Raw genomic sequence first — 14,222 nt, forward strand, 5'->3', positions numbered from 1 at the left:
CAGACTACATTTTGGCCTAAATTGAAATAAAAAAAAAAATAAAAAAAAGGTTATTGATTTGCAAACTATTTTAAGAGAAATAAATAAAAATTATTTTTTTTTTCAAAATTTTCTGTCTTTTTTCGTTTATTTAGCAAAAAATATTTAGCAAAAAAAAAAAAAATTAAAAACCAGCAGTGATTAAATACCACCAAAAGGAAGCTATAATTGTGTGGAAAAAAAATGATAAAATTTCAAAATTGTCCCTTTTGAAAAAAAAAAAAAACATTTCAGAATTGTCATTTAAAGTGTTACAGTACTGAAAGCAGAAAGTTGGACTGAGTAGGAAGGGGGTGAAAATGCCCAGTATTGAAGAGGTTAAACAAGCTGAAGTTAGAAGCTGATTGGCTACAATGCACAGCTGATTCTAAGTGCTCCAGTTTTAGTAAATACCCCCCCCCCCCCCCATATGTCTTTTATTTCAGGGAAATTTAAGTGAGTTTATTTGAAACCTGCAAGGTTTTAATGCCCACCGAAGATCCTCCACCATCTCTTAACTCAAAATTCTCACCCAGCTCTTTAAGAAAATACAGAAGGCGGCATGGAGGGGCTCGGTGAAGGTGGCGGTGAAGGTGTGAAGGTGTTGGATGGAGTCACCAAGCTCATAAAAGGATACCTGGCCAGCCTCGTAATCCAGATAGATTCTGATTTTCTGGGACGAAAAGTCACGTCCCAACGTACTCTTGTTTGAGTCATAAATGGCGAAAAATGTATCATTTTCCTTTCCTAAACACCAAGATTTGTCATTGTTACCAATTCTAGCTTGTTTTCCTTTCCTTTCGATAGTAGAGCAAGCAACTCCTAGCCTGAAATTCCCAGAGTCGCCAACCTCAATGTCCCAGTAATGTCTCCCCGAGCTGAATGTTCTGGCGCTCAGAACCTGAGAGAAATCGAAGCGTTCGTCCTTTTCGACGCGCCATTGATCGCTTCCGGGACATGACAATTCTTTAAAGTCCTCAGTTATGGCTACGTTGTTGGCGGCCGTGTTTACATCCAGCAGCAAGTCAGAGGCCTCTTGCACAAACATCCCTCTATTGATGGTAGCCACCGTGTCCAATAGCCCAGTGTGTAAGGTCTGAAAGATCGGACCTTCGTCAAACTCCTTCCAAGCATGCACCATTTTTACATCCTCTTTTCTGTATGAAATGCTCTCTCGTCTAAGCTTATGAAGGCTGTTTTCTGAATTCAGCCACTGAGAGAACAGCAAAGGGTTGGGTGTTTCGTATAACTCTTTTATGTTGCCAATCTTCCTGGACAGCTCGTCCTGGTTTTTCTCCAGATGTTGGATCCGGTTGGAGACCAAAAGGGAGATTTCCTTTTCTTGCAAAGAGATATCATTCAGGATTTGTTTCTCCAGGTCCTCCTGTTGTTTTCTGAGGTTCCTAAACAAGGCACAAACTCTCTCCGTCACATCGGCTGCCTTTTCTTGAAGATTAGTCTGGTGGTCCTGAAGACGATGGACACGTTTCTTGATTTCCTCCATCTCCGAAGTCAAAATCTCCAATGCAAGGTCCATTTTTGCCTTCAACTTTTCAACGGCTTCGTTGAAGTCACACACTTGATGCCCTCTGTGCTCCTTTAGGTGACACGATATGCAGATGCAGAGGTTATCCTGACAGCAGTAGAAATCCAGGATCTTGTTGTGGATGGAGCATTTGCTGTCCTTGAAAGACTTGGTGGGTTTGGTCAAGATGTGATCGGCTGATTTGGTGTGGACTTCCAAATGACCAGCACACAGAGAAGCTTCACAGTGCAGACATGACCGGATAGCCGGAACCCGGGAGTGAATACAGAAAGTGCAGAAGATCTCGGCTGGATCCTCTGCAGGCTCCGATCTTGTTTCCAGTTGTAGATACGGCTGATTGCCTGAGTTTGTAGGAAGCACCAATGTACACCCAGGGCAGATGTCCCCAAGACTTGGAGAGCCACCACCAGTCCGTTCCTGGGAACCCAACACATTGACAAAACACTCCCGGCAAAAGTTGTGTCCACATCTCAACTTGATCAGGTCTGAGAAAACCTCCAGACACAAAGAGCAGGTATGGTCTCCGTTGAGATCTAACGACGCCATCCCTGCCAGGTAGGACATCAACTGTATTTACAGCACTGCGAGGAAACTGGTGAAGCAAGATTTCACTGACGGTATTTAAACAATGCAGCATCTCCATGGAGACTGACTTCTCATGTTTTGCATAAAGTAAGGCCGTCACCTGAGTCTTGGAAGCTTTTGAGGTTGTCACAGCCAATGTTTTTCATTATATTGGTCAAAGACTCAAAAACCGAGATAAGACCCCTGACAGAGAGTCCCATTTTGAGCTGTTCGTGTGAATTTGAACGCAACTTTAGGGGCGACTTTAATGCCCCATACACACGTGCAGATTATCTGCAGACTTTTGTCTGCAGACTTACCAAAACCATATAATATGAGGTCAAACCTAAACACTTTCAATTTGTATGCAATCCAGCAGGCCCTTGCGCTACATAGAAAAGGTAAGTCTGCAGACAAAAGTCTGCAGATAATCTGCACGTGTGTACGGGGCATTAGATTTTACAGATTTGCTGTTTCATATTTCCATGATTTTGTCCTAAATACAAATTTGGCTGCTCAGGTAAGTTTTCTTCAACCACTTCATCACTGGAAGGTTTTACCCCCCTTCATTCAGCACAACGCTACTTTTATTTATTTTTTTAACAGTACAGCACTACGCTACTTTAACCACTTTACCGCTGCTCACTGAGCCTCTACTGCGGCAAAGTGGCTCGATAACGTCTGACGACGTAGACCTACGTTCCCCTCTCTCGGCAGCGCGTGCGCGCCGGCGGAGGCTCGCTCCCGCTGTATTCAGTCACAGCGGGAGTCGGGCCAGGGGAGGAGCGGCGGTGATCACCGCTGCTCTTCCCCGATCGTCGGGGAATCCAGTGTGGAGATCCGCCCGCTTGTGTAAACAAAGCAGGCGGATCTCCTAAGTGACAGGCAGGGTCAGATTGCAGGGTTCAGCATAGCTGAACCTGCGATCTGTCCCTGTGTCACTCAGTCACCTCCCCCCACACACGTTAGTAAGCACCAGGCATACATTAACCCCTCCCTCTCCAATAAAAATTAACCCCTTCCCTGCCAGTGTCATTTTTTACAGTAACAGTGCATATGTATAGCACTGATTATTGTAGTAATGTCACCGGTACCCCCAAAAGTGTCAAAAATGTCAGTCAAGGGTCCGATCTGTCCGCCGCAATGTCGCAGTCCTGCAAAAAAAATCGCAGATTGCCGCCATTACTCGTTTAAAAAAAAACACCAAAAATGACAGAAATCTTTCCCTTTGTTAATAACTTTTGCGCAAACCAATCAAAATAAGCTTATTGCCATTTTTTTTACCAAAAATATGTAGCAGAAAACAAATTGGCCAAAAATGATAAAAAATTTAGATTTTTGCATTTTTTGGGGGGGGGGAATTTCATATAAAAAAATGTGAAAAATATTGTTTTTTTTTTTTTCAAAATTGACGCTCTTTTTTTGTTTATAGCGCAAAAAGTAAAAATCGCACAGGTGATCAAATACCACCAAAAGAAAGCTCTGTTGGTGGGAAAAGAAGGACGTAACTTTCGTTTGGGTACGGCGTTGCATGACCGCGCAATTGTCAGTTAAAGTCGCACAGTGACGAATCGCAAAAAGTGGCCCAGACGTAAGACAGCAAAATCCTCCGGTGGTAAAGTGGTTAACTGCCAATTCCTCAGTCATGCAACATTCTACCCAAATTAAATTTATATCATTTTTTTTTTTCACACAAATAGAGCTTTCCTTTGGTGATTTTGATCACCACTGGGTTTTCTCTTTTTTTAATATATAAAAATGAAAATGCCAAAAGTTTAGAAAAAATAATATTTTCTACTTAAAACATATAAAAAAAAAAACAAATAAGAAAAAAAATTTCTTCATAAATTTAGGTCATATTCCGCTCCATGTCTTTGGTAAAAAAAAAAAAAAAAAATCCCAATAGGTGTATAATAATTGGTTTGTGTGAAATCGCGTCTACAAACTATGGTGTACTGTATATACTGGAATTTATGCAGCTAAAGGCGCTATATTATAACGGTGGTGATCAGCAACTCATAGTGGGACTGTGATAGGGTGACGGACATTCTACTCTTAGGTTCTATTCACACCTAGGCCATTTGAATCGTGGGCAGAATTGCTGCAATTCTGCCCGCGATTCCGGATCGTGGCAAAACGCGCAACGGGTTTGCGATGCCACTATTTCGTAACCACTTGCCGACTGTCTCACGACTATATATGGCGGCAGTCAGCCCCTCCTGGGCAAAGGAACGTACCGGTACGTCACTCACCCGCGAGCCAATAGGGGGCGAGCGCGTGCCGCCGGAGGCGTGCTACCGCCCCGCTCGTTCACAGGGATTCCCGCGCAAGTGAACGGCGGCTCTGATGTCCGCCGGTCACTCCCGATCTCCCGCTGGAGAGGGAGAAAGGCAGACAGCTGATGTAAACAAAGCCGCCTGTCATTCTCCCTGGTGTAACTGCAGAGATCATACGGTCCTGCTATGTAGGATCGTATGTCTCTGTGGTTACATCAAAAGCCACGCCCCTTTAGAATCAGTTAGAATCACGCCCCTAGGGACTCACTTAACCCCTTGATCACTAATAAAGTTAACCCCTTCCCTGCCAGTGTCGTTTTTACAGTAACAGTGCATATGTATAGCATTGATTACTGTAGTAATGTCACTGGTAACCCCAAAAGTGTCAAAAATGTCAGTTAGAGGTCCGATCTTTCCGCCTCAATGTCGCAGTCCCGCAAAAAAAATCGCAGATCGCCGCCATTACTAGTTAAAAAAAAAAACAACAAAGATGACAAAAATCTTTTCCTTAGTTAGTAAACGCAATAACTTTTGCGCAAACCAATCAAAATACACTTATTGCAATTTTTTTTACCAAAAATATGTAGCAGAAAACAAATTGGCCAAAAATGTTAAAAAATTTAGATTTTTACATTTTTTTTTGGGGAATTTCATATAAAAAAATGTGAAAAATATTGTTATTTTTTCAAAATTGTCACTCTTTTTTTGTTTATAGCGCAAAAAATAAAAATCGCACAGGTGATCAAATACCACCAAAAGAAAGCTCTATTTGTGGGAAAAGAAGGACGTAACTTTCGTTTGGGTAAGGCGTTGCATGACCGCGCAATTGTCAGTTAAAGTCGCACAGTGTCGAATCGCAAAATAGGCCCCGGGTAGGAAGGGGGTAAAATCTTCCGGGGCTTAAGTGGTTAATGGCACCCCGATCGCGCTGCAACGTCACTCAAAAAGGAACAGGAGCTTCTTTTGAGTGACAGCGCAGCTCGTTGCAGTTTGTTGCAATTGCAGTGCGAGCGACATTTGCGGCAAAATTGTGGCACCATAAAAAGTAATGGCATCGCAAACGCGTCCCACGTTTTGCTACGATTTAGAATCGCAGGGCAGAATCGTGCCGATTCCGCACACGATTCAGATTGCCTAGGTGTGAATGGAGCCTTACAGACACTGGCTGGGAGGGTCACTGACACTGACATCACAAGTGACACTAATACAGTGATTAGTGATAGTACTATACACTGACTGGGAGGGTCACTAACTGACACTGACATCACTAGTGACACTAATACAGTGATCAGTAATAGTATTATACACTGACACTGTACTAATAACACTGGCTGGAAAAGGGGTAACATCTAGGGGCGATCAAAGGGTTACGTGTGTCTGCAAGAAAATGGTGCAGGAGCTAATTTGGCGCATTCTCTGTGCATAGGGCATCCCATTCAAAGATATGAACGCATGGCGCAGGTGTGAATGGGGCCCAATCAAAATGATTAAAGCATCTTTTCCAGCCGCCAGGTTGTGGTTTCTCTGCAGTGACCTTTTTAAGGGGAATTTTGGATTACTGGTGCCAGAGGACAGAAGAGGAAAATCCCCCTCCCAGGGAGTTTTGCTATTTGAGGTATGAGGAAGAAGTGCGTCTGTTACCAGCAGCTCCAGGCAGGTTTGTGAAGGTGCAGCCGCGTCCACGTGATGCTGAGCTGCCTTTAGATATTCGGGGTCATGAAAGCTGCCTCTACCAGGAAGGCTGCTAAAAAGATTCGTCACGCTATGCAAATAACAGACTCTCTTGTTATTTAACCACTTCAATACCGGGCACTTTCACCCCCTTCCTGCCCAGGCCAATTTTCAGCTTTCAGCGCTGTCACACTTTAAATGACAATTGTGCGGTCATGCAACGCTGTACCCATATGAAATTTTTATTATTTTTTTTTCACACAAATAGAGCTTTCTTTGGTGGTATTTAATCACCGCTGGGTTTTTTTATTTCTTACAAAAAAAAAAAAAAGACAGAAAATTTTGAAAAAAAAAGTTTTTCTTATTTTCTGTGAGTAAATTTTGAAAATAAATATTTTTTTTCTCCTTCACTGATGTGCGCTGATGAGGCGGCACTGATGGGCACTGATAGGCTGCACTGGTGGAAACTAATGAGGTGGCACTTATGGGCACTGATGAGGTAGGTACTAATATGCTGCACTGATGGGCACTGATAGGCGACACTGATGAGCACTGATAGGCAGCACTGATGGGCACTAAAATGCGGCACTAATGGGCACTGAGAGGGGGCACTGTTGGGCACTGAGGCGGCACTGATGGGCACTGATAGGCTGCACTGGTGGGCACTAATGAGGTGGCACTTATGGGCACTGATGAGTAGGTACTAATATGCTGCACTGATGGGCACTGATAGGCGACACTGATGAGCACTGATAGGCAGCACTGATGGGCACTAAAATGCGGCACTAATGGGCACTGAGAGGGGGCGCTGTTGGGCACTGACGGGCAGCACTGATGAGCACTGACGGGCGGCACTGATGGACAATGATGGGCAGCACTATGATGGGCAGTACAGATGAGCAGGCACTGATGGCCACTGACTGGCAGCACTATGGCCACTGATTGTGGGCACTGATGGTGGGCACTGATTGGCACTGTTTTTCACTTTTCTGTAATCAGGGCACTGATGATCAGTGCCCTGATTACCTGTCCTTGTCTCCCCTATGAGGAGGAGCCGCTGATCGGCTCTCCTTGCCTCGCACTCTGACAGTGTGAGGCGAGGAGAGCCGATAAATGGCACTTCCTCATTTGCATGTGACCGGCTGTGATTGGACACAGATGATCACATGGGTAAAGAGCCATGTCATTGGTTCTTTACCAAGATCGGGGTCGCGCCGTGTCCTAGCAACACGGCGCAGCCACGATCGTCGCACTGCGCGCCCCCGCGGGTGTGCGATAGAGGCCGTTCTGGTGCGCCATCATATGACGTCGTCCCAGAACAATGGCTGCACCGCTCTGCCGTCATTTGATGGTGGGCAGGCAGTAAGCGGGTAAAGCTGTTCTAGGCAGATATAAAAAAGCATGAATACATTTTTCTAATCATTAATACATCATTACATTTTTTTTTTTTTTTACACAAGCAGTGGCTTGGTATCAGCCTCTTGCAGTCCCAGGCTCCCCATGTGCCCCTTCCATCTGCTGCCTGGGCCCCCATGTGCCCCTTCCATCTGCTGCCCGGGCCCCCATGTGCCCCTTCATCTGCTGCCCAGGCTCCCCATGTGCCCCTTCCATCTGCTGCCTGGGCCCCCCATGTGCCCCTTCCATCTGCTGCCTGGGCCCCCCATGTGCCCCTTCCATCTGCTGCCCGGGCCCCCCGTGTGTCCCTTCCATCTGCTGCAACGGCCCCCCATGTGCCCCTTCCATCTGCTGCCTGGGCCCCCCATATGCCCCTTCCATCTGCTGCCCGAGCCCCCCATGTGCCACTTCCATCTGCTGCCTGGGCCCCCCATGTGCCCCTTCCATCTGCTGCCTGGGCCCCCCATGTTCCCCTTCCATCTGCTGCCCGGGCCCCCCGTGTGTCCCTTCCATCTGCTGCAACGGCCCCCCATGTGCCCCTTCCATCTGCTGCCTGGGCCCCCCATATGCCCCTTCCATCTGCTGCCTGGGCCCCCATGTGCCACTTCCATCTGCTGCCTGGGCCCCCCATGTGCCCCTTCCATCTGCTGCCTGGGCCCCCCATGTGCCCCTTCCATCAGCTGCCTGGGCCCCCCATGTGCCCCTTCAATCTCCTGCCTGGGCCCCCCATATGCCCCTTCAATCTCCTGCCTGGGCCCCCCATATGCCCCTTCCATCTGCTGCCTAGGCTCCCCATGTGCCCCTTTCCCCCCACAGCACTTCCGGATTCCCTCTTCTCCTCTCCCACTGGCAGCTGCTATGGGCACACAGGGGAGAACAGGCAAAGGGGCCAGTAAATATGTTATTTACTGGCCCCTTTTTTCTGAATAAACACAGTGAGCAATCAGCACCAATCCATCTGCTGCCTGGGCCCCCCATGTGCCCCTTCCATCTGCTGCCTGGGCCCCCCATATGCCCCTTCCATCTGCTGCCTGGGCCCCCCATGTGCCCCTTCCATCTGCTGCCTGGGCCCCCCATGTGCCCCTTTCCCCCCACAGCACTTCCGGCTTCCCTCTTCTCCTCTCCCACTGGCAGCTGCTATAGGCACACAGGGGAGAACAGGCAAAGGGGCCAGTAAATATGTTATTTACTGGCCCCTTCCTTTTCTGAATGAACACAGTGAGCAATCAGCACTAATCACTCCTGTGCCTATTCATCACTGAAGCATAGTAAACAGTTTACTATGCTTCAGTTTGTGAATGAGCAGGAATCCTCAGAGTGTTTCATATTCTTTCATCTGTGAAGCTGCGACTGCAGAGAAAGAGACTGATAAATCTAGGTCCTCAGTCACTTTCAGAAGGGGGAGGGGGGTGGGCCCTTACAGGTAGGCTGTATGGGGCCCCCTGAATTCTAACAGCAGCCCTGCACATTGTTAGGCACAGATTTATGCCACTGATTGCCCCTAGATCATAACCCCTACATCAGTATCAGTTCATGACCCTCCCAGCCTGTGTCATTTAGTGCCAGATTTCCCGTCACCCTATCACAGTCCCACTATAAATTGCTGATTACCGCCATTACCAGTATAGCATCTATAGCTGTGGAAATTCCATTATATACACCATAGTTTGTAGACGCTATAACTTTCACACAAATCAATTAATATGCACCAATTGGGACTTTTATTTCCAAGAGACAAGTAGCAGAATACAGTCTGGCCTCAATTTATGTACAAATTTTATTTTATTGGATGTTTTATAACAGAAAGTAGAAAATATTAGTTTTTTTTTTTTTTTTTTCTCAAAATGTTTGGAATTTTATTTTTTATATAATACAAAAAAAAAAAAAAAAAATCCAGTGGTGATCAAATACCGCCAAAAGAAAGCTCTACAGGTACATCTCAGAAAATTAGAATATCTTTTTTTTTATTTCAGAAACTCAATTCAAAAAGTGAAACTCATATATGTTATATAGATGTGTTACACATAAAGTGATAGATTTCAAGCATTTCTTTCTTTTATTTTGATGATTAAAGGCTTACGACCAGTGACACCCCAAAATTCAGTATCTCAGAAATTTAGAATATTACCAATAAACCAATAAAAAAAAAGGATTTTTAATACAGAATTTTTGTCTTAGTGAAAAGTCTGTCCATGTACAGTATAGGATGCACCCAATACTTGGGTGATTTTGAACCCCACAGGGTTTTTTTATTTTTTTATTATATAAAAATAAAAATACCAAAAGTTTAGAAAAAAATAATATTTTCTACTTAACCACTTTACCACCGGAGGATTTTGCTGTCTTACGTCTGGGCCACTTTTTGCAATTCAGCGCTGTGCGACTTTAACTGACAATTGCGCGGTCGTGCGACGCTGTACCCAAACAAAATTTACGTCCTTTTTTCCCCACAAACAGAGCTTTCTTTTGGTGGTATTTGATCACCTGTGCGATTTTTATTTTTTGCATTATAAACAAAAAAAGAGCGTAAATTTTGAAAAAATAACAATATTTTTCAAATTTTTTATATGAAATTCCCCCCCAAAAAATTAAAAAATCAAATTTTTTTAAAATTTTTGGCCAATTTGTTTTCTGCTACATATGTTTGGTAAAAAAAAAAATCACAATAAGTGTATTTTGTTTGGTTTGCACAAAAGTTATTGCGTTTACTAAGGGAAAGATTTCTGTCATTTTTGGTGTTTTTTTTTTTAACGAGTAATGGCGGCGATCTGCGATTTTTTTTGCGGGACTGTGACATTGCGGCGGACAGATCGGACCCTTGACTGACATTTTTGACACTTTTGGGGTTACCAGTGACATTACTGCAGTAATCAGTGCTATATATATGCACTGTTACTGTAAAAATGACACTGGCAGGGAAGGGATTAATTTTATTGGAGAGGGAGGGGTTAATGTATGCCTGGTGCTTACTGACGTGTAGGGGGGGAGGTGACTGAGTGACACAGGGACAGATCGCATGTTCAGCTATGCTGAACCCTGCAATCTGACCCTGCCTGTCACTTCGGAGATCCCCACACTTGATTCCCCGACGATCGGGGAAGAGCAGCGGCAATCGCCGCTGCTCCTCCCCTGGCCCGACTCCCGCTGTGACTGAATACAGCGGGAGCGAGCCTCCAGACGCGCGCACGCGCCGCCGGGAAAGGGGAGTGTCTGGTGACGTAGGTCTACGTCGCCAGACGATAACGAACCACTTTGCCGCAGCAGAGCTCTAGTGAGCAGTCGGCAAGTGGTTAAAACATATATATAAAAAAAAAACAAATAAAAAAACAAATTTCTTCATAAATTTAGGCCAAAATGTATTCCGCTCCATGTCTTTGGTAAAATTCAGTATCTCAGAAATTTAGAATATTACCAATAAACCAATAAAAAAAAAGGATTTTTAATACAGAAATGTTGTCTTAGTGAAAAGTCTGTCCATGTACAGTATAGGATGCACTCAATGCTTGGTCGGGGCTCCTTTTGTATGAATTACTGCATCAATGCGGTGTGGCATGGAGGCGATCAGCCTGTGGCAATGCTGAGGTGTTATGGAGGCCCAGGTTGCCTTGATAGCGGCCTTCACCTCCTCTGCATTGTTGGGTCTGGTGTTTCTCATCTTCCTCTTGATAATATCCCACAGATTCTCTATGGGGTTTAGGTCAGGTGAGTTTGCTGGCCAATCAAGCATATTAATATTACGATCATTACTCTGTGGGCAGGGGCCAGGTCCTGCTGGAAAATGAAATCAGAATCTCCATAAAGTTGGTCAGCAGACTGACTTTGGACCTGATAAAACACAGTGGACCAACACCAGCAGATGACACGGCTCCCCAAATCATCACTGACTGTGGAAACTTCACACTGGACCTCATGCAACTTGGATTCTGTGCCTCTTCGCTCCTCCTCCAGACTCTGGGACCTTGGTTTACAAATGAAATGCAAAACGTTCCACAGTCAGTGATGATTTGGAGAGCCGTGTCCTTTGCTGGTGTTGGTCCACTGTGTTCTATCAAGTCCAAAGCCAGCGCAGCCCTCAACCAGGAAATTCTAGAGCTCTTCATGCTTCCCTCTGCTGACCAGCTTTATGGAGATGCTGATTTCATTTTCCAGCAGGACTTGGCACCGCCCACACTGCCAAACTACCAATACCTGGTCACATGATCATTGTATCACTGTGCTTGATTGGTCAGCAAACTCGCCTGACCTAAACCCTATAGAGAATCTGTGGAGTATTGTCAAGAGGAAGAGGAGAGACACCAGACCCAACAATGCAGAGGAGGTGAAGGTCGCTATCAAAGCAGATCGCATGGACGCCGTGCAATTTCCTTGCAGTGTGATGAGGGAAACCGCTGCGAATCTTGTGCGTTTCCAGAATCCCGCATCACATCAGTGTGAGCCAGCCAGGGTTTAGGCTGCTTTATAATGTAATAAAGTGTGAAAGCGCCCTTGCTGTTTTCTAAGATTGATTTTTAGGCTATTACTGCCATCTTGTGGTAACTTTGGAGAACACAGTAAAAGTTGCTCCTTTTTATGATATAATAGAGTGCTGTACCGTGTTATCCATTGATCACTACAGAAATTGTGTAGTTTAAAGCCAAACTCTAGCTTTCTGTCACTTTAAAACAGTTTGCTTAAAATTGTTTTTTTATTTTTTTCATTACTATTACTAATAGATGCACCGGCTGTATGAGCACTATATAAAGTGCATGTAGCATCGGCCACAGACAGTATACAGCGTTGTACTCCATCAGCAGGATGGGGACCTCCTGTCCCACTCCTGGAACAAAATCGAGTCAGGTCGTGATGTACAGCTGGTCCTGAGTTTACAAAGGTGGAATGTACATCTGGTCCTCTGTGTGTGTCTGGGGGGGGGGGGGGCATACATCTGGTCCTAGGTGTGTGTTTGGGGGGTAGGGGTGGCATACGTCTGGTCCTAGGTGTGTGTTTGGGAGGGGGGCATATATCTGGTTATCGGTGTGTGTTTGTTTTTGGGAGGAGAGGGATGCATACATCTGGTCCTGGGTGTGCAGGGGATGTACAGCTGGTCCTGTGTGTGCATGGGGGAGGGAGCATATAGTACATGTGGTCCTGGATGTGTACTAAAGGGGGGACATACATCTGGTCCAGGCTGTGCAGAGAGAACACACAGTATATCTAGACTTGGGTGTGCAAGGGGGAGTACAGCTGGTCCTGGGTGTTTAGGGGGGGATATACATTCAGTCCTGGTTATAGAGCTGGTCCTGTGTGTTTAGAGGAGATGTACAGCTGGTCCTGGGTGTGTAGGGTGGATATACAGCTGGGCCTGTGTGTGTTGGGTGGATATATAGTTGGTCCTGGGCATGTAGGGTAGATATACAGGTGATCCTAAGTGTGGTGTGTAGAGTGGATATACAGTTGGTCCTGGGCATGTATGGTGGATATTCAGCTGGTCCTGGGTATGTAGGGTGGATATACAGTTGGTCCTGTGTGTGTGTGTAGGGTGAATGTACATCTGGTCCTAGGCATGTGGGGTGGATATACAGGTGATCCTAGGTGTGTAGAGTGGATATACAGTCGGTCCTATGTGTGTATGGTGGATATACAGCTGGTCCTGGGTATGTAGGGTGGATATACAGTTGGTCCTGTGTGTAGGGTGGATGTACATCTGGTCCTAGGCATGTGGGGTGGATATACAGGTGATCCTAGGTGTGTCGAGTGGATATACAGTCGGTCCTGGGCGTGTATGGTGGATATTCAGCTGGTCCTGGGTATGTAGGGTGGATATACAGTTGGTGGTCCTGTGTGTAGGGTGGATGTACTTCTGGTCCTGGGCATGTGGGGTGGATGTACAGCTGGTCCTAGGCATGTGGGGTGGATATTCAGTTGATCCTGGGTGTGCAGGGTGGATATACAGTCAGTCCTGGGTGTGTAGGGTGGATGCACACTTGGTCCTGGGCATGTAAGGTGGTCATACAGCTGTTCCTAGACATGTAGGGTGGATATACAGCTGGTCCTGGGCGTGTAGGGTGGATATAGAGTCAGTCCTGGACGTGAAGGGTGGATGTATAGCTGGTCCTGGGTGTGTGGGGTGGATGTACAGCTTGTCCTGGGTGTGCAGGATAAATGTACACTACAGCTGGTCCTGGGCATGTAGGGTGGATATACAACTGGTCCTGGGCATGTAGGGTGGATATACAACTGGTCCTGGGCATGTAGGTTGGATATACAACTGGTCCTGGGCGTGTAGGGTGGATATACAGTCAGTCCTGGGTGTGCAGAATGGGGACATCTGTCTGTATATTCATTTTTTTGTTTCACAGGGAAATGATCACATTGCAGATACAAATAAAGAAACCAACAAAACAAGTGTTTCACCTTTTTATGTAATGTAGAGGCGGTACAGGACAAAATACTTATTTCAGTTCCCAGAATTCCTTATATCTCATAGAATCCGACAACAAACATCCAATGAACTCTAAAGTCCACATGTTACAAACATTCATATCTTCCTCAAATGTACAATCTGCAATCACTTACCATACCAGCAAAGAGTACCTGTCACATCCCTTATTCCTCGTGAGAAGCACATGGGTCCCCCTCAGTTTTACCCTTGGAAGTCTTCACAGTCAATCTGAGTAATGTTTATTGAAAAGACTAGTGATCAATTAAAAAAAATATTGGATAAATGTCATGTGCATTTGCCCAGCTATGGCAAATATTGACTGTATTTTGCT

General features: G+C 45.5%; 1 protein-coding gene across 1 annotated transcript; it reads right to left on the minus strand.

Annotated features, from left to right (window-relative positions):
- Positions 1 to 532: 532 nt before the first annotated feature.
- On the minus strand, positions 533 to 2,110 carry LOC309566987 (E3 ubiquitin-protein ligase TRIM7-like; the record flags this gene model as incomplete). The annotated part of the gene is made up of 1 exon (XM_082272307.1): positions 533 to 2,110. The coding sequence occupies one exon, from the start codon at positions 2,108 to 2,110 to the stop codon at positions 533 to 535; it is 1,578 nt and encodes a 525-aa protein (XP_082128433.1).
- Positions 2,111 to 14,222: the final 12,112 nt, after the last annotated feature.

This window comes from Pelophylax lessonae (genome assembly GCF_965119305.1).
Source record: "Pelophylax lessonae genome assembly, chromosome: 11".
Classification (NCBI taxonomy): domain Eukaryota; kingdom Metazoa; phylum Chordata; class Amphibia; order Anura; family Ranidae; genus Pelophylax; species Pelophylax lessonae.